The following is a 21,005-nucleotide window of genomic DNA, read 5'->3' on the forward strand; positions in this document are numbered from 1 at the left end:
ACAGACAACACACCCATTCTGGAAACACTGTACCCCCTTTTCCATGCTTGGCCAAAAGAAATGGCGCCTTAGGTGAGCGAGGGTCTTCTCCACTCCTGCGTGGGCTGTAGCTTCATGACATTTCTCCCAGACCTCCTGACGCTTAAGATCTGGGCACACAATCTGAAAACGGGGCTCACATACATATGAGTCAAACACACGTCTACAGAGAATCCTTTTGTGTATACAGAGTCTTTTCCAGTGTTTTAACAACTTTTTTGCTGGTTCACTTAGAGTTGCCTGCTCAGTCGTATTTGGGGTTCTCCCTTCTTCCACATACACTCGTACCTGATGTATGTCTGGGTCTGCCGACTGTAGAGCCTGCCAATCTTCACCCCACTCCAGTAAAGCCACGTCTTCTGTATCCGCCTCTGTTAAAGTCGCCACAGCACAGCCACTGTTGATGGAAGTTTTGGGGAATCTAGACAATGCATCTGCGTTAACATTCTCTTTTCCCGCGGTACTTTACCTCAAAATCAAATGAGGCCAGCTGAGCAACCCATCTTTGTTCCACTGCCCCTAGTTTGGCAGTTTGAAGGTGGGCAACTGGGTTATTGTCCGTAAATACTGTGAACTTGGCACCAGTCAAATAGTCCTTAAATTTTTCAGTAATTGCCCATTTCAGTGCCAAAAGCTCCAATTTAAATGAGCTATAGTTTGCATCATTTCTCTCGGTAGGGTGTAAACTACGACTAGCATAAGCGATTACTCGCTCTTCTCCTTCTTGATTTTGTGCCAGTACTGCACCCAATCCATAATTGCTGGCATCAGTGTACAACCTAAAGGGCTGGGTGTAGTCTGCATAGGCCAATATTGGTGCTTGAGTTAACGCCTCCTTCAGTTTGTCAAATGCAATTTGACATTCTAATGTCCAATCAATTAATTTTGCACCATGCTTCTTGTCAGTAGGGATGCCTGTTAACAGAGAATTAAGTGGGTATGCGATCTTAGAGAACCCCTGGATGAAACGTCTATAGTAGCCTGCCAGGCCCAAAAACGCCCGTACTTCCTTAACAGTCTTTGGGGCATTCCACTCTGTAACTGCAGTCACCTTCTCTGGATCAGGCATAACTCCCCTCTGATTGACCACATGACCCAGGAATCTCACCTCTTTCTGAAGCAGGTTACACTTGTCAGGTCTCAACTTCAGGCCATGCTTCCACAACACATGAAGACTTCTTCCAAGTGCTGTAGGTGGGTATCAAAATCAGGTGAATATACAATTATATCATCCAAGTATACAAGCAGAGACTCAGCGATCTGACCACTTAAGCATTGTTGCATCAATCTCTGAAATGTTGCAGGTGCATTGCAGAGGCCGAATGGCATGCGCTGAAATTCAAAAAGGCCCAAAGGTGTAGTAAAGGCAGTCTTTTCTCTATCCTTAGGATCAACCTCGACTTGCCAATATCCACTGGCCAAATCTAAGGTGGAAAACCACTCTGCCTTGGAGAGGGAGGTCAGAGTCTCTTCAATCCTAGGGAGAGGGAAGGCATCTTTATGAGTAACAGAGTTCAGTTTTCTGTAATCGACACAGAACCTCCAGCTCCCATCTTTTTTCTTGACCATGACAATAGGTGCGGCCCAGGGGCTGGAACTTTCAGTTATCACACCTTTGTCCAACATGTCCGCTAATAATGACCTCATTTCTTTATACATGAGTGGTGGCAGTGGTCTGAATCTCTCCCTTGTGGGGCATGCATCTCCCGTCGGAATGGTGTGCTTGACGGCATCCGTCCGACCGAAGTCCTCATCATGTTTAGAAAACACTTTCTCCCATTTTTGTAATAAGGTGGCCAACTTACTGGCCTCAGCAGGCGTTAAAAACTGGTTGTTCCACCAGTCTCTGTAGGCTAAAGCTTCGGCTCTCCTCTAAGGAATCCACAGCTTCCACCAGTCCAACCTGCACCACACCGCCGTCATCAACAGTGAGGCCGACATCACGACCTCCATGGACATCCACGTCATCAACCTGATAGAGGCGGCCAATTTTCCGGTAGCGCCCTAAAGTAACTGGAAAGTTATTCAAATTTTTCAGCCGAACAGGGAGCCTACCATTTCTGACGACAGCGAGGGTGCGGGCCACTGAAACAGTGTCGGGCTCCTCCAAGGCTTCCACCAGGCCACAATAGTCTCTCCCAGCTGGTCCTGCTCGAGCTCGTCCCCAGATCACCACCTCGCTTCTTGCCGGGATCTTAACCCCTCGTCGCTGAGCTGGCCAGACATATCCTTTGAAGTCGTCCTCTGTGGCAACAGTTATCCTCCGGCAAAGAGAAAAAGCCTCCCGCCATGCCCGTTGGAACCTCGGGCTCTGGCAGCAAAAAGACAAAGGCTTCCCCGGGTTGCAGAAGACTACATCCCAACAGGGTCTAATTACATTCATGCCAATGACAAAGGGGTTAGTAGAACATTCATCAGTCACTACAAAAACACCCTTCTGGTTAATATCAACACCCTCAATCTTAAAGTCCATTAGGGCGTACCCTATACAGGGGATCTTAAGGCCATTTGCCGCCTTAAGCTGGATGTAGGTAGGTGCATTACTAACATCACAGTCAGGGAAATGTTCGAGGAACAGGCTCTGCTGCATAAGTGTCACTTGTGAGCCAGTATCCAAAAGTCCCTCCAACCTGACTCCTCCCACAAACACCTCCACATAGGGGCAGTTCCCCACTAAATCGGTCGTGGCCTTTTGGTCTCGCTGACCTGACCCCACTGTATAGGCCGCTACAGTAGGGTGTGCTAGTTTAAAGCTGGCTGATTTACAGAGGATTCTCTGCAAAATCTGGCTATATGTCCAGATTTTTTGCACACCCTACAAATAGGCCTACCATCCTCATCCCATTGGTAACTGGTGTCACGGTCCGGGTGCCATTTCCCTCGGCGACGTGGGGGAACAATCCTGGGGTACGCTGATGTTGGCATGGGACCCTTTGTCCTCTGGTCCTTGATCAGTTCACAGGCCAGGTCCTTCATCTGGGCCTTTACTTCCTCCATAAGTTCCTTTTTCAGCTCCTGTTTCCACACATCACTCTGTTGAGATCGAACAGTGTTAGGGTCCCTTACCGCGGCACATGTCGCTTCAGGCCATCTTGGACTTTGTTCCTCTTCTAATAGAAGAGCCTCTTGTTGAACAGCGCTGAAGGTCGCATCAGGGTCTAGGCGCACAACTCGCTTTAGCAGCTGAAGCATGGCGCCATCCTCCAGGCCAAGCAGGAATTGGTCCCTAAGGTGAATATCAGTGGGTGCTTCAGTTGCATTGTGTTTCTGTAGTTTACGGTACAGCTCTCTCAACCGGAGTCCGTATGCCTGAACGGACTCACCTGGTTTCTGCACACAACCAAAAAATTGTGACCGTAAAGCAGACACAGGAACCTTCTTTGTATACAAGTCATCCAAAACTGAAAATATTTTTGTCACCCTATCACGTTCATCATCACAGAGCACATTAATTTGGCGTCTGGGCAACCCAGACAAGGCACCAATCAAAATTTTTACCTTATGCGATTCAGGCAAATCATTTGCATCTAAAAGACCTTGTATTTGCTCCTTCCATTCGTTATATTTAACATCATCATTTTGCCCTTCAAATTTAGGAATCCATGGGGTACCAGGATAAATGGGCATCATCATCTTTTCCCTTTTTTTTTAAAAAAAAATGTCTAATAAAACACTGTTCACAATCCCGCAGACCCTTCTCGCAGCGCCAAGTTGTGAAGGCCGAGAGGCTCAAATTTTCTGTCCACAATCCTGCAGGTTATTTTGTATACAGAAAAATTGAGCCTCTCGGCCTTCACAATTATCCTCTTTGTACAGCACATTTTATTTGGACTGCTAATCAAATGAAGAACATTCTGTGCTTTAAAAGTATACAACACCAACTCCATATGTTATACAATATAAGCACCAAAAGACTGATGGAGCAATTTGTTTGGTTTAGTTTTCTGGTGGGACATATTAATAGTGTTTGCGTTGACATCATGGTGACATCAGTTGCAAATGGTTCTTTCTGCCATGCTTCCTGTTTTCTCTTTGCAGCATTTGACAGATTTTTTTTCTTTTTCTTGTTACATTGAATTCTATGAATTTGACTAGATGTCTGCTAACTCTGACACATTGGAGAAATTCATTTTAATAAACTATTTTTTGTTCTCTCTCTCTCTCTCTGTTTTTCTGCTTTCCTGTTACAACTGCCTATTTCTGCTACTCTTTCACCTGATAGGATCTTCCTATAACTAAAATAAAAACTGAACCCCAAATTTTCTTTTATTAAAAAAAAATACAAATATTAAATTGCAGCAGAGTAGCTAATATATGAGAAAACATCAGCTAGACTAATGTGGTGTAAAAGATTTATTTATTATGATTCAATGAAAACTATAGGCTGTTTTTCAAACCTTGACATTTAACTAATTGTCAAAGCGGTGAGAGATGAGTACAGATCAGAACAAAACACCCACTGGATTTAGATAAGTCATCAAATTTAAGTCAAATCAAAATTCTAACTAGAAAAACTGAAACTAAATATGTGTGGAAAGAAAGATAACACACAAGATTTTTTGTTCACCAGTTTACTCAACCAGAGTTGTACAAATCTGAGTTTAAAAAAAAAGCCCTAAACCACAAAACATAGATATCTGTAAACTTCAGTTGTTTCACATGGTGTAGTCAAGGTCTGTTATTCTTGATAGAAATGTAATATTAGGAAATCTATAGAAACAAGTTTTAGATGTCTAAGGACCCCTAACATGGCAGTACAAGTGTCATATATCATAATGGTAAAATAAAATGCAGATAACATTCCGTCCATTAGACCAGCTGATTTACCTATTTGCGAATTTCTTTGGGGTTGTTATCTAATGTATTTGAAAGAAAATTAGCATGGGAAGCTATGGAACAATCTTACCTGACACATGACTGGCCATCATTTGCAATTCAGCCAATCAAATCAAATAGTGCCAGGTGTTTTCCTTGCTGATGTTTGGCTGCACAGAAAAAAAAGGAAGACTGTAAATATGTGTTTTTGTGGTAACACTACTGTGGCTTCTACTGTTTATATTAATGTTTATGTGGCATTTGCTCTATTCATATAGACAGTTGTAAGTATTTTTAAAGGTTTCTCACAAGAGGTGGGACCAAATCAGTGTTTCAAAAGTCTCAAGTCGAGAAAGGTAAAAGTCAGGAACATTTAATTTCAAGTCATTTCAAATATTATTTTTCTTCTTTTAAACAATTTGCAATTATATATAAAATCTAAATAAAATACCATATGTTCTTTTTAAAATCTGAATTAATCTCAAATCTGCACATGTTGATGGAACATGTGCAGCTGAACACAAAGTATAAAAAAACATTTTAAAATTGCAAAGTTCAGTTAAACTTAACATGCAATGAAAAAGACAAAAATGCTGACATTTTCACAGTACAACACAAAGAACCATAACCGCATTTTTTCCCCTCTTCTCTTACCTTGTCACTGAGTGAACATCTGTTTGTTTGTGTCCATGTGTGAGTGACGCAAGACAAAACAAACATATCAACTGAATCATTAGCAGGAATCTGCAATTGAGAATATTCAGTTAACTACTCTGCATTGCATTTGCAAAAGACCAAACAGGCCAAAAGTTTGTCTTTAATTTGTGCACAATGAGGACGTAAAATGATGCCACCATAACTGAAAATGCGCTCCACTGGAGCACTGCAACAAGGCACTGCCAAAACTCTGGCGGTTAAACATTAAACAGTGAAGGAAGAGTCTGCATGTTCATTGCCCAGAACAAGAGGGCATTCTGTGAGGTAGTGACTCAGCTGAGGTACTGGACTAGTCTGGACATTCTTCTTCTGCCTCTTAAGGTAAGCAGCAAACAGTCCTCCATCTTCGCAGTCCTTTTGATTTTTCTCACCAGACGTCACATGTTGCTCTGACTTTGCAGGATCTGCAGCATTTTCTAGGATCAGAACTGAGAAAATATCAAATTAACAGCACCAAAAAGCCCTTATTAGAATTTACTTAGACAATAAGTAAATAAAAATACAGAAACAGTGCACTAAATACAGTCTTTACCTTTAGCTTTTTGTGTCATCCTTGTCTCCATGTTCTGACTGCCCAACATCTGGTGTTCCACTCATAACAGAGAAAATGCTGGATCTAAAGTAGCTGCTTTGAGGTAGCTTCTTCTGCTCTCGCCATTTGCACACTGATGAAGATGTCAGGAGACTCCTGACCAGACCATTCAGGAAACAGACTTGCACGTTTTGCAACTTGCACATCGTTTTTTATTTGAAAGTTTATAACCTATGTAGCCAAAATAAATTATTTGCGGAAGCATATTTGAGCAGTTATTTCGTCTCACACTACCCCAGCACGTTTTTTACAATTTCTACATCCTCTTAATTTGGTTGGTTGTGCTGCAGCTTACACATATTGAGTGTGGAAAAAGAGGGGCGGTCTGCATCTGTTAATACGGAATGAGTGAAATTAATTAATGGGTCCACTTTATAAATAATTTTTGGCTGCTAAGTTATTTGGAGTCAGTGTTTCCAGCCTACCAGTCTGTAGCTCTGAATTATCAGCTAATCAGCTGCTGTTTGTTTTTAAGTAGCAATAAATCATAAAACTCTCCTTCAGATGAGTTTGCTCTACCGACTCTCTCGCCCTTGTTTTATTGTTTAACAATCTATTTTATGTGGTACGACAAACTACTTTGTGTAGCTTTGACTCTAGTTTTTGAACTGTAGTCTGAACGCTTGTCTATGATGACACATTGTGATTCACAGCATTCTGGATAGTTTTAGAATTCTCTTTACAGCTGATCAGGCAACACTTCCTTGGTAGGCGGTGTAGTTAAATCAGAAATGATTCATTTCCCTCACTGAACGTGGTTGAAAACCATACAGACCAAGAGGATCGTTTGTGTTAGGATGAGACAAGCATTTCTCAAACCGTATTAAAAATACAAAAGAGTGTCAATTTTGGAAAAACTGCATTAATTTGTTTTCATTCATTTTATAAGAAAGAGTCATGCTGAGAATAATTTATGACCTTCCATAAACTTTTTATTTACATTACAGCAATCAAGCTGTTCTTATAAAAGCTATTAACTAGTTATATTGTATTTTGATGATTATTTCAACTTTCTGTAAGATGTCCATCAATTACAGCCGAGTAATGGTGTCAGAAGCTATTCATCCCTTTTGTGTAGAGCACTTTATGCCTTTCTCTCCGTTACACAGGCATTCATCACTTAAATAGCTCCTTAGATTTTATCAGTGGAAATTGATTGAGGGTGCTAAATGTGTAGCCATGCTACACCTGCTTTCCCTTCAAGCTACGTGTGGTAAGGAACCAAAACAAAACCGAATGCAGAATGACACAAAGCTGGAGACGACGCTCGTATGAGGAGGTTTTGCTCCGAAGAGCATGATTACACCCGGATTCAGCCGTATCCTCGCTGGGACTGGGAATACCGCAATCCTCTGAGTCCTGCCGTTTACAGGAACTTCTCCGTAGGCCTCCTCCATCTTCATGTAACCCCCCACACACACACTGACAGCCGCATCGGCTTCACTCTGGAACATAAGTCACCCAGCGCTGCCACTAGATAAGTGACTGTAGTCAGCCCATTTGTCTTGCTTATTCTAACATCTATGGGAGCATGTATACAAGGATGAGTTTCAGCTAACGCTTTCTGGGTAACCCATCATGGCCGAGAAACGCAACTTCGGCCATTAAGCCTCCTATGTCCCGTCCATCATGTGGACTCCCCTTTCACTCCTACATAGAAAAAGAATAATAATAATAAAAAAATAATATATATATATATATATATATATATATATATATATATATATATATATATATATATATATATATATATAATTTTATATATAATTTTATATATATATATATATATATATAGTTATCTTCAAAATAAAAAATAAAAAATCACATTTGTCATATTTTTATATAGTAAGGCAGTGAGAACCATCCCCATTTCCATATTTCAGAGTTTTTTTTTTTGTTTCTTCCTTTTTCCACTGAAACAGAAGAACACGTCACAGCAGCCAAGTCCAGCTCGAGGCCCGTCGGCCACGTCCAACTCACAACTCAATGATAAATGGCTCAGCAGATAATTTCTATATCCATTTTTAATGGCCTGCCAGCCAGCAGGTTATTTAGTGCCTGCACCAATCACAGCGCATGTTCAATAATGCACAACAACAGCCACTCATGGCTTATACTGTGTGCTCAAGCTGCACTTCAGGGTGAGAGTCAACGCCGTCGCCAAATAATGACAAAGCTAAGAGAGCGCTGCCGGGTTCCCCGGCGGACATTTTGCTTAAATAAAGAGTTTCTGGTTTTCACAAGCTGACATTTGATAATTAAATAAATAAATAAATATTTTATTTTTATCTGGCAACATGTTCTAGTTATTTGGAATCATTACACTGTAGAGGTTTTTAATTACCCACAGTCTAGTTTTGAAGACTAACAATGAACATTATTAGCACACTGTAAAAAAGATAAAATAAACATCTTGAATATATTGTAAAATACCAGGAGCTGTGATTGCAGACAATGTTCCCTCTAAGCTGCGCGCCTGCGCAATCGCGCACTGCTCACATATTCGCAGCGCACAAGAAAGTCTATGTAGCGCATAAAATAAAGTCCAACGTAAAGTGGACATTGAGCTCAGACATCAGTTTTGACTATGGACCAATAAATTTTTTTTTTTTTTCGTACTACTTTGCGATCGAACTCAGTGAGTGACAGGAATCCAGCCAATGATACGATAACGGTTCACTTTCGCTACGCAGCCAATCAGCATTGTGCTTATTGGCTGTGTAGCCAATCAGCCATCAACCTGGGCTACGTGGGTTACGTGCCTTGGTCATATGCGCCGTGCAGGTGAGAATAGTGCGGTAGAGTTAAAAAACGTGAAAGCCATCACCTTATTATGTCTACGTGGGACATCCACTCACCAAGCCAAAGTAAAAAAAAAAAAAAAAAAAAAAAAGAAATGCACTTCTTCTAAGATCAAATGGAATCAAATCAAATGAAAGGAATGGTCTGCATTTGATATTGAAATGTTGAGTTCAGACTTTTGACTATAGATAAGCAGACATTTGTACACTGGCAAAGAAGTATGAGGCCATTCTCCTCCACCCACAGATTATGAGGCCATTAACAGTCAATATGCTGAATTCAAGTAGATATAGCAAGAAGCAGACTGACCATCAACCTGGGCTAAGTGTACAACCACTGGAGAAGTGAGAAGACGTGAGAAGGGCAGACGTGAAAAAACTGTAATTAAATATTTTACAAGAATTTATACTGCATCACAAGCTACAGAAAACATTTCATTGTGCAAAATGTGAATGTTTTAATATGAACAAACATTTATGTCTGAAAGGTGTAATGTCTCATTTCTCACCCTGGCTGAAGCAGGACTCTTACTTATAGCATGCATCTCATGAACAGCAATGTTTTCTTTTTTTATTATTTTAATTGAGCAAATCACTTAAATTAAAAGCAAACGAATGGAAATTGCTGATGTAATTTGATTTTTTTAATAAGCAATGCAACTTTCTATGATCCCAGATTTATGATACTTGTGCGTGGCCACGCTGTGTACACTGATGATGCTCACAGTGGTCCGCAGTGTGCCCAGGAAGCTTGTGTGTACGCCCAGACATATGAACAATTAGAGGGAACATTGATTGCAGGTATTTTATTGTATTTGTATGGTAAAATTTAAAAATTCCCATTATTACAAATATTCAGTCCCAGACTGATGCAAAAGTCCATTCAGTTTTTTCTATGCTGCGTTTACCGTTGTTTAATGGACTTTGATTTATACATAACTTTATAACTCAGAAATAGTCTAAACAGTTTGGATGCATTTTTTTCTTTCTTTCCTACTTATGGGAAGTTTCTGTTTCTATCATAGGTTTGTGGTGCATTTCTAACCTATAGAAAAAATATAAAACTTCAGATATTTCACAATGAGATATGAACACACATGGAAAAACCTTACAAATACATTTTATAATAGCAGCGTACACTATTCAATTATGCCACATGAACTGATCAGTACATCATTGTGAGAGAACACAAAGCTTATTGCGAGGTAACCCAAAAGACTCCGTATACTGGAAATAACCAGAGCATGTAGACTTTTAACACTGTTTTACAGTAAATATGCAATTCAACAAAGTATGGTAGCGTGAGTTACATAGGCTTAGCTATGTAACTTTGCTGGTTTTTCACATAAGATCAAAAAAGTGAGTTAAGTCAAGCAATACTTTTTTAACTTCCTTTAAAAGGCAGCAACTTTGTGACTCTGCATTTCTATATGTTTCTGCAGACATTAAAGTGTTTGACATTTTAGATGTGCACATAAAAGGATGATTCCTGTGATGTAAATGTCTTCTTTTTTTTTTTTTTTTTTTACCCGGGGGCCAGATTTCCCCAAGCATAGAGTATCGGCTCAATAAGTCTTCTATAGCAGCCAGGCAGGCTTGACAGGGCTTCTCACTGTGGCACAGAATAAGACAGAATGGATTATATCTAATACCGCAAAGTCTAATTCGACAAACCTTTCCTTTCCATCCCCTGGGTCCCGCTTTGCCCTGATGTAAAAAGAAAAGAAATCAGGAAGGAAGAGGGTGGGAAGAGAGGAGAGACTGTAAGAAACTTCTTACATGTGAAAAGCTGAGACAGTATGTCAGAGGAGCTATTCTTGCTGCTCTGCATTGCTGGGGCTGAAGCGTTCTTTCAATCAAAATTGGTGACATTCAAAACATTTCAGTTTTTTTTTAAGTGCATTCTCTGATGCTTTGTTCCCTTCTCTCTCATAAACACTGATGTGGGGCTCTCCTGCTCTCGTTTATGTGGGCACATTTACCAAAAGTTCATTGAAATGGTGCGAGTTATGCAAGTTTTAGAATGTGTTCGATTTTTATATATATATATATATATATATATATATATATATATATATATATATGTTTATTGAGTTTTCAAAATACAACATACAGAAACCATGCACAAGAGTATGAAGCACACACACATTTAACAGATTACTATGTGAGAGAGATATCTTACCAACAAAACAGTACAAATAAAAACATACAATAACCAAAAGTAAAATAAATTAAGATACGAACAAGTCGAGACAATTATCTAGATAACTGGAGACAGTTCACTGATTACCATTTACACTTCCGGGTGTTACAACCAGTCTATAGAGGCACAGGTGGCATATTGAGGGACTGAGCGAGTTGGGGGTCACTCTGAGATCAAGAAAGATGGTCCAGGAACGGCTGCCAAATGCGGCAGAACTTATTAGTGGAGCCTAAAGCATCATACCGTAATTTCTCCAAATGGAGGATCCCAGTAAAATCACTTAACCACACTTTAAACTGAGGAATCTTGTCGGTTTTCCACAATCCTAATATTACTTTCTTAGCCGTTACCATTCCATACATCACAGTCGTTTGCATAGAGATGCCGCAGTTCTTGAGTGAGGGAGAATATCCAAACAATGCAATCTGGGCATCTGGAACCAACGAGCATCCATACACTTCAGAAAACAAATTAAAAATATCACATCAATATTGCAGGAGCCTGGGACATGACCAGAACAGATGTGCCAGGGAGCCATCAGCGGACCTACATCTATCACATTTTGGAGATATTGAGGGGAATATTCTGTGCAATTTCATTTTAGAGTAGTGGAGTCTATGAAACACCTTGAACTGAATTAGCTGATGTCGTACGTTGATAGAACATGACCGGATCCTCCCAAGACCCTTCTCCCAGACCTCACTCCCAATCTGCAATCCCAGCTCCTCCTCCCATGCAGCCCTTAAGGAGTCTGTAGTAAAATTGATTTGCTCTGCAAAGATGTCAACAAAGCTTGAAATTATTTTTTTTGATTCTGGGGAGCCCAACAGTATTTTACAGATCTTATTTTCTTCCGGGAGAGATACAAAATTCGGGATGTTAGTTCGAACATAATTTCTAATTTGCAGGTATCTAAAAAAATCCGCATCCGGAAGAGAAAAACAGCTCTTCAGCATTGCAAATGAGGCGAACTTTTTGTTAATGTACAAATTTTTCAGTGTAATTAGGCCTTTTAGTCTCCAATTTTTAAATGATACATCCGACAGCGATGGGGGAAAAGCATGGTTACGGTACATTGGGGCATGAACTGAGGTCTCTGGTAGGTTGCAGTATATCTTAATTTGTTTCCATATTTTCAAACAATTTAAAACAAACATATTATTTATTCCATTATTTGTTGGAGATGTTGGCGTCGAGAAAAGAAGTGCCGAGAGAGAGCTATTTGTAACACTAGATCTTTCAATAGCCACCCAGGGGGGAGAGTTTGCAGGAAGTTAGAATGTGTTCCATTTTAAACGAAACACTTTCTCAATTTTTTTCCAAACGTCTTTCTTAACCTGGCAGCCTTTAACCGCTTTTAATCATTCAGGTGACAGAAACAAATGATGCAGGTCAAGAGAGAGTTCTGCGTCAGGCTTCGTTTTGTATGAGCTGCTGTCACAGAATGGTGAGTAAATCATTTGATAAGTCAGATAAACAGAAAAATTTAAATGGTGTTGTTATGCACATGGAAATGGATGGTTTGTTTATTGCTTACAGCCACACCGTTAGAACACAAAAACTTTAACCTCAATGTTCATTTCAACTTTAAAAGCAGAAATTATCATTTCAGATATGTTCTTTCTTATCTGATGTTCTGATAATAATCCTTGTGGATCAAACTGCTTCTGGAGGCCAGGATGGATGGATGGATGGATGGATGGATGGATGGATGGATGGATGGATGGATGGATGGATGGATGGATGGATGGATGGATGGATGGATGGATGGATGGATGGATGGATGGATGGATGGATGGATTGATGGATAGATGGATGGATGGATGGATGGATGGAGTTTCTTTCTTATCCATGTCACCTGATATTGTGTTGAAGTTTAAATGCCAGTCATTGGAATGAAAATCAAAACACATCAAAACCTTAAAATGTTAGCATATAAATAGATGAGAGTCAGCTGTTTGATATTTCAAAGCAGATAAGTCATTTTAAATGACACCTGGCCCAAAAAATATCAGTTAGAAATACTGTTATAGATGGATGATGAATGGTGATGTATCCATTCTGCCTAAATGTATACAACAGACAGTTGCTCTCTGGGTTTTTTTCTAATTTATGTTTTTAGAAAGCTGTTTAAAATGTGAAAACAGATGCCAACAGTACTATTGGTGGTCCTGCACCTCCATTTAGCTCAAGCACCAATATGGTGATGTCCATTAAGTTTGAAGAAGGAGCTACATGTGAATAACGTATTATGTTACGTGTGAATATCTTATTACATTACATGTGAATAACTTATTATTTCCCATTGGAAATCAAGTGGTGAAGAGGAAGCTGCAGATGTAAACAAGGCGTGTCTTCTCTCGTCATCTGCACCAGCCACAGGTTGTTTGTTTTTTTTGTTTTGTTTTTTCCAGCAGGAATTGGGAAGTCAGTCTTTAGACAACATCTTGTCTAATTTATTTTTGTGCAGTGACACACAGAATGAGTCGCTGCTGATGCCTTGAGCGCGTGTCACAGGGAGGCTGGGCTGCAGTCAACGCAGTGGAATTAGAGAGCATGAACATTAAGCTGCATATTCAGAGGTTTGATTGTTGTATCTGTCTTCAAGCAGCACATACAGGATGACAGGACACTCAATTGTGACTATCATGCTGGCACGCAAACACACGAGAAACACAACTTTCTTTTAGTCTAATGTCAGCCTCAGGATACAAGCATTAAAACCTGTTGAAAGCCAAACAGCTGTTTCTTCAATGCTGCAAAATTAGTCTCACCTTCCTTCACACAGTTCCATCAAGTTCCAATTGAAACCATCTATTCAGCAACATTTAGTTTCAAATTGAGCAGATTATTGCTTCTTTGATCTGAACATTTGACCACAATTTTGACCACATTTGACATAAACCATTTAGGATTGTCAAATACCCAATTCCACCCACTCATTCTTCATCTCCTTGTTGAACTTTGACACCACAGAAAGTCATGGCACCTCAATTGTTTGTGTGACATGGGGAGAGTAATAGAATCATTTTTGGTATTCCCCAACAAATGGCCATATAGCTGTAGCATATTTGCCCCCTCCATCTATGTCTTTGATCATCTTCAGGTACAGTTACTTTACATCTGTGACTCTCTCAGCATGGCTTTCTCTCAGGAATGTACTCCAAATCAAAGCTGAAAGCTCAAGATCTTAATGTTTTATCAAAAACAAAACTTTGTTGGGTATCATGGTCAACTGTTTTACCACGTCTCTGAAAATGCATTAAACACTGTTGCATTCCTCCATCAATTTCCACAAAGTAAAAGACGTTAATCTCTAACTTAGATTAGATGTTCTTTTATCTATGTTGTTGTTGTTCTGGCCCTAATTGGCAACATAAACCCTCGGTGACAACATCTTCTGCAGGACCAACGACTGTATGAGCTAAAAGGGTGTGTTTGTGTTGTGTATGCATAGTGTGTACACACCTAATAAACAGCAAATAATGAAATAGTTTTTTTTTCTTTTTGCAGGTTTTCTTCAGGCTTATTCTCAACATTTTCTACCTTTCTGTTCCCTCCATGCTGAGATTTGGACTCATTGCCTTCTGCACGTTTCCTCAGGGTGCATTACGGACTGGGAAGGCAAGCTCAGCATGGAATGACTTCTCAGGATGGTGAATGGTTGAGGTATGAGCCATTAGGCTTTCTAGTTAAGCTTAAAGTGAGGGTGAAAGGCTCACACTTTGTCAAAATAATCCGACAAGGACGACTACATAAAGCACAATCACAGGTTGACAAGAGGGTGAAATGTTCACACAATTTGCAAAAAACACAGTTCACATTTTTTGAATCAGAAACGATGTGCAGGATAATCAAAACTATGTCTTACTAATCTAAATATTGCAGTATTTTTACCTGTCTAATTTATTTCTTTTCCACATACAGTTTCAGCTCAGTGTTTATCAGTATTTAACAGTGAACACATTAGAAAACTCTGAAGCAGCATTTCTATTAAAAATGCACTTCAAGAGAAACTACAGGCTCCCCAACAGGTTCACACATGCTTAAAGCAGGCTAAAAGCAGACATCCATGTTTGTGTATGCAACACCAGACTGATAAACCTGTTGTATGTTTCATAGTCAGTTCAACATTAAGGCCACTGGAACATATTTTGAACAGAATCTTCCAGAACTCTGGCGTTGCCACGGTAAACGCCTTTTGAGCGAGACTTGGACACATTTCACAGTTGCAGGATGATACTCACCGTCATCTCTCTCTTTCTGCTTTTGAGCTTTCAAAAGCAAAACCTTTGTCACCACCTTGTGGATGCACACACACACACACTCTCTCTGTTAACGCCAGCAGTCCCTAGCTCTCCCTTAGTGCCTCGCTCCCCCTGCAAAAAGACATCATGATTGCCTCGAGGTTTGTTTAAGCTTGTTTACACACATGCTGGCATGACTCCTGGTTTGTGTGTGTGCAAGGTTAGACTGGTGTGTGTAGCAAATCTATGGGACAGGCCATCTTGTGTATTGGTCCATGTCTTCACTCTGTGTGTGTGGGTGTGTGTGTGTGTGTGTGTGGGGGGGGGGGTGTAAGTGGAGAAAAGGTCATGATTACTCTTTGCAGCCAATAAGGGAAACCCAAGGAGAGTGAGGATAGGAACTGGCCAGAAGTGACCTTTAACAAATCTGACGTTTTACCTTGTGTGTAAGGCTTTCCAGTCACATCCTCCAGCTCTGGATCGTACAAATTGTCTTTTTCTGCTCCTCTGGGCCTTCACACTGCCTTCAGTTTGTAGGAAGAGTAGCAATTGTAGCGAGTTTCATTTCTGGCTAAAGTCGGCTTCACAAAGGGAAATGTACAGCAGGTGTGCTCACAGTCTATGTTTATGGACTACTGGACAATGTTAGACATAATCTAATACAGTTAATGTGAAATTTAAATGATGAACACTATGCTGTATACAGTCCAAACCAGATATTTACACAGACTGTATAAAAAGGCATATAACCATATTTTTTCTTAATCATTCTGATTTTTTTCTGTTTCAGGTCAGTTAGCATTTTTAAAATTGTTTCTATTTACCAAACACCAGCATCATTTTTTTTCAACTTTAATGTATTTAAACTGTTTAGTTTGGATCAAACATTTTGGGTTTCTTTCCATAAGCTTTTCATTATAGTTTGCTGGAATTTTGGCCAATTGGCCATTGACAGAAACCTGATTCCAAGGAATTAATTTAAAAAGGAACATTTCTTTTAAGTGATATTTGATATATCCAGCCCTTTTCTAAAAAGTGAAGGTAACATAATTACTTGATTGTACTATAAAATTGCCCTTTTGAGGCTGGAAAATATAATACTGCTCCTTTAAGCAGGTATGAAGCATGCCTGTCATAAAGCCCACATTTCTGTTTTTACAAATTGTTTTTTATTTGTCTGATATAATATTCCCATTTTAAATGTTATCTTTTCATCAGCTATAAGAGGAAAATTATCATAGCTCACAAAATTAAAGCCTTGGAGACATCCATCTGTGAATATGTCTGTCTGTTGATCACAAAGGATGGAATAAAGTTCCAAAAATAAATATGCTTTTACATAATATTCTAATTTATTGAATGGACCTATGCAAACCTCTCAGATGCAGACAAAAGTCAATTCATCTCCTAACCTCAGCCATCTAGATCACTTTACCTTATGTAACCTATCGTTATGTAAAGTGAAGTCTTTATTGTCATTGTACATTTCTGTTTGGTGAACACAAGTGCAAGGAAATGTTAGTGCCCACATAGCAGCCACTATTGAAGTGCAGTAAGCTGGGGAAAGAAATAATCAGGATCTGGCTAGAGGGTGCATCCTCAGCACTTCAGGACTGTTTTATAAACACTGAATGGGAGTTTTCTGAGACTGCAGGCCCCCAAAGGGATCAAACAGCACTGAGGAGTTTGCTGAGGCAGGAACCAGAAAGTGTACAAAGGATGTTACTGGAGCTCAGATCCCTACTGCAAATGGCAACCACAAACCCTGGATGATTTCTCAGGTGTGCCTGCTGCTGATGGCCCAACATGCAGCCTTCCAGACTGGGCAGAGGACTTCCTCGAGGCAGAGGACTGATCAGTGTTGTTAAACGTTCCTTTGCAGGGACACCAAGAGGATGACGGGCTACAAGATTGGACAGAGGGTCGATGATGAAGAAGCTTTTATTCTAGACAGGCTTGATAATTTCTTTACACCTTTGAGGCATCAAACCCGACAACCAGAGAGAGGATCAGTCCTTCCCCTCCATTAGTTGGGCCAGCCCTCATCACCAGTAGAGCTGACATGCAGGTGACCTTAACAAAGGTCAACCCATGAAAAGCTGCAGGTTCAGATGATGGCCCAAGACATGCTCAGAGACGGCGCTAGTGAGTTGGCAGATGTTCTGACTGATATTATCAACTTCTCTTTCAGTCAGGCCATTGTCCCCAAAGGTGTCTGTCTGAATGACTGCTGCTCTGAAGCACTGATGTCAATAATAATGAAGTATTTCAAATGTCTCGTTAAATTACACCTCACAGCCAGCCTTCCTGCATCACTGGGCCCCTTCAGTTCCCTTATCATCTCAACTGCTTCACTAAGGACGCCGTATCCACCCTGCACTCAGTCATTTCCTACTTGAAGACAAAGACACTTACATTTATTTCAGTTCAACATTTAATACTGTTTTTCTCCAAAGACTACTGAACTCCTACTGGGCTGAAACATCAACACATGTCTCTGGATCCTGGACTTTTTGACCCTGTCTGTTGGTAAAAACATCTCCAACACCATTACCCTGAGTACTAGATCTCCTCAAACATTATTGTGCAGCCAGATCATTAAGTTTAATGACAAACTTGGGAATGAGGAATCATTGCCAGGGAATAGGTTAACCTCCTAGAGGGCCAGTGAAACAACAACAACCTGCTGCTCAAAGTCAACCAAACACAGTAGGTAACCATTGACCTCCATAGGTCATGGCTTGAGCAAGCTTCCCTCAGCACTGGCAGCTGCACAGAGGAGAGAGGGCAGAAGATCAAGTTCCTTTGTGTGCAAATTTTGCAGGAGGTGACCTGGAATAAGAACATTTAAGCAATTATCAAACGGCCCCAGGAGAGACTACATTTCTTGGGGAGGCTGAAACAAGAGTCAAAAGTTGTCAAGACCTTCTACAAAGGTGTGGTTGAGAGCATTCCCATTTTACGTACGTTATCTCAGTGTCATACCCATGCTGCAGAATATCAGACAGAAGAGCCCTGCAGAGTCCAGTCAGGGGTGCTGAAAGGGTCATTGGAGTCTCCCTTTTCCCCTCACAAAGATCTTTTCCTAAATCACTGCAGGAGGATGGCACAGAACATTGTTAGGGGCTCATCAGACCCTCCCCATAAACTGTTTGAACTGCTGCCATCAGGCAAACATTACAGGAGCATAAAAGCTAGAACCACCAGACTGGTTAACAGCTTCGCCCACAAGCTGTTAGAATGCTAAACTACTGATCTGTTCATGCTCCCTGCAGCATGTTAGGCTTGTATTTAATTATTATTTTACAGTAACTTCATTTGGCATGTTACATCACAGCTGGCTGTCACTTCAAACAACAAAATCTTGGATTAGGGAGTGTGTGTGAATGTGCAAGATTGCATGTGTGTGGGTGTGTTTGAATATCTAGATATGGACATTTTTATTTTTAGGGTCTTTGGATTTTGGAAAAACATGTTTTTATTTTGTCTGCACTACCATTTTATGTATGTACCATTTAAATGATCAAATCCGTTCCAGATGTTTTCATTTTAAAGTTCTGGGGGAGTCTCGTTTCATGTTATCGTTTTTTGCTCCCCATCAATCTGTGACATGAATTCCTGGCTGCGAACATTGACGCTTGAGTTAAAGGTTGTTTCTTGATTAATCTGAATGTTGAATTTTAACGTTTTCCATAGATCCCACATCCTCTACACATAGCGCTAGCATAGTAGCATTGCCACAGTTAAATGTTCTCCAGTTGTTCTCCCATTAACACTCTTCTCATCTGAATGTCCAAATTCCCAAACATCTGAGGGGAACTTTGGTAATCCAGGCCACCTACAACCAGCAGTGAGTATGATCTACAAGATGGCTAATTATTACAAAGATAGTAAATATTAGTTGACTGAAAGACTAAATTGTCTCCTTGGAGGATCTCTCACATTCAGATATTTATGGTTCGTTCACACCAAATGTGTTTTGAACGTCAGGCACGTCTGGTTTACATTCAAAGTCTACGTGGCGCATGGGACACCTGGGACTCGTTGGACACTTTGGATGCGTCAAACACTCAAAGAGCTCCAAACGCTTCAAATCGCGCCGCAGCAGTTCTTTACGTGCTTCAACATAGGCTTTGAAAATGTGTTTTCAAGCATTAGAAACTTGTTCACTCCAAACATTTCTTGGTAATACTTTAAATGTTCCAAAATTTCAGCACAATGTTAGACATAAAAGTATAAAACACATACATGAATCCATGAGTAATGATGAAGCCTACTCTTGTTAACATATCTTGCGAACCTTTATTTATAATGGAAGGCAAAAGAAAGTCACCCTCAAAACATTGAACATTAGAGTTAATATAAATATACTATTAGTCTCGAGATATTATGATGTTGATAATCCGGAGTAAATATCAGAAAAAAGTGTATTGAATAGATCATTCAGTTAATCTTGAAGTGTCAGATGCCATTTGAAAGGTTTAAGTGCAGATCAGATTATGTCTGTTATACTAGAAAACAACACAAAACCATGCTTTGAATCAATAAGGCTGGGTGTTTTTCTAAAGTCTAATTGTATTGAAAAGTTAGTCAGGGTTATTTGTTGTGCTGTGATATTGATTTTGACAAAAGATGATGGCTGCTGCATGTGTTGCGGGTCATCTGGTAGTTCTAACATGGGAAAGGTGGTTAAAGGTGAGCAACACAATAATGTAACATGTCTGGGAAAAATAAAACCACCACAAGCAAGCGCACAAAGTTTGAAGAACTGTGTGCATACCTTGAAGAAGTTATTTTGAATTTTGCTGTTTCCTTCAAACCGTTCTAACACAGAGCATCAACATGTGTGTAGAAAATGTTTTAGGAATCACGGCTAATGAGATTGACCATCTTTAATTAAGGTAGCCTCTTTCACCCTGAGAGGAAACCGGCAGCCCTGCACACTCATACCACCAACCACCAAAATTGTACGTAAGACTTTATCTAGCCACTGTAACACAGGAATATGGTTTGATATATTCTACACCATATCATTCTGACTCTTCCTGTATTTTTAGTCATCCTGTTGGAACCTCTGCCCCAGTGCCCAATCTTTTGTCGGCTCTAATGGGTTTCTTCTAGGACTGCACTGAACTCAGCGCCATTCATCTTCCTGTCAGTTGTGACCAGCTTACACTTTACCAGCTAAAGAAAAAAAACACATGATCCTGTCACAACCATGTTTCACAGCAGTCATTTTTTGTCAAACTTTGAGAAAAACTTTTAAAATGTCTCAAAAAAGAAGAATAAAAGAATAATGTGAATTAAGTGCATTTTCATGTAATGGTGCAAAGCAAATCAGCCGTGATTCCATCAGATGTTGACACTACGTATGGCTGCAATAGACAGGAAGTAATAACAATAATACCGTAACAAGAACTCAAACTTATATAGTGCCTTTTAGGACACTCAAAGATGCTAAGTAGAAGTTGCAAATTAACATCTTTGACCACACAGCTCAGAAATGTGGAGAGAGACATCCATGGATGTTTGGACTTACAAACCCAGCAGAGGATGGTGGCTTCTGCTGCATCCAAGGTTTTCTGGAAAAT

General features: G+C 40.0%; 1 protein-coding gene across 1 annotated transcript; it reads right to left on the bottom strand.

The window, feature by feature from the left end:
• Positions 1 to 268: 268 nt before the first annotated feature.
• LOC129364906 (uncharacterized) lies at positions 269 to 7,566 on the bottom strand. The gene is given in 7 exon segments (XM_055037858.1): positions 269 to 410; positions 509 to 1,206; positions 1,209 to 1,848; positions 1,943 to 2,052; positions 2,095 to 2,766; positions 2,871 to 3,369; positions 7,507 to 7,566. Coding segments are annotated over 7 exon segments (2,820 nt in total). The 3' UTR covers position 269.
• Between the last annotated feature and the right edge of the window lie 13,439 nt (positions 7,567 to 21,005).

Source organism: Poeciliopsis prolifica, unplaced genomic scaffold (assembly GCF_027474105.1).
Source record: "Poeciliopsis prolifica strain line A6 unplaced genomic scaffold, Auburn_PproV2 SCAFFOLD012, whole genome shotgun sequence".
NCBI lineage: Eukaryota > Metazoa > Chordata > Actinopteri > Cyprinodontiformes > Poeciliidae > Poeciliopsis > Poeciliopsis prolifica.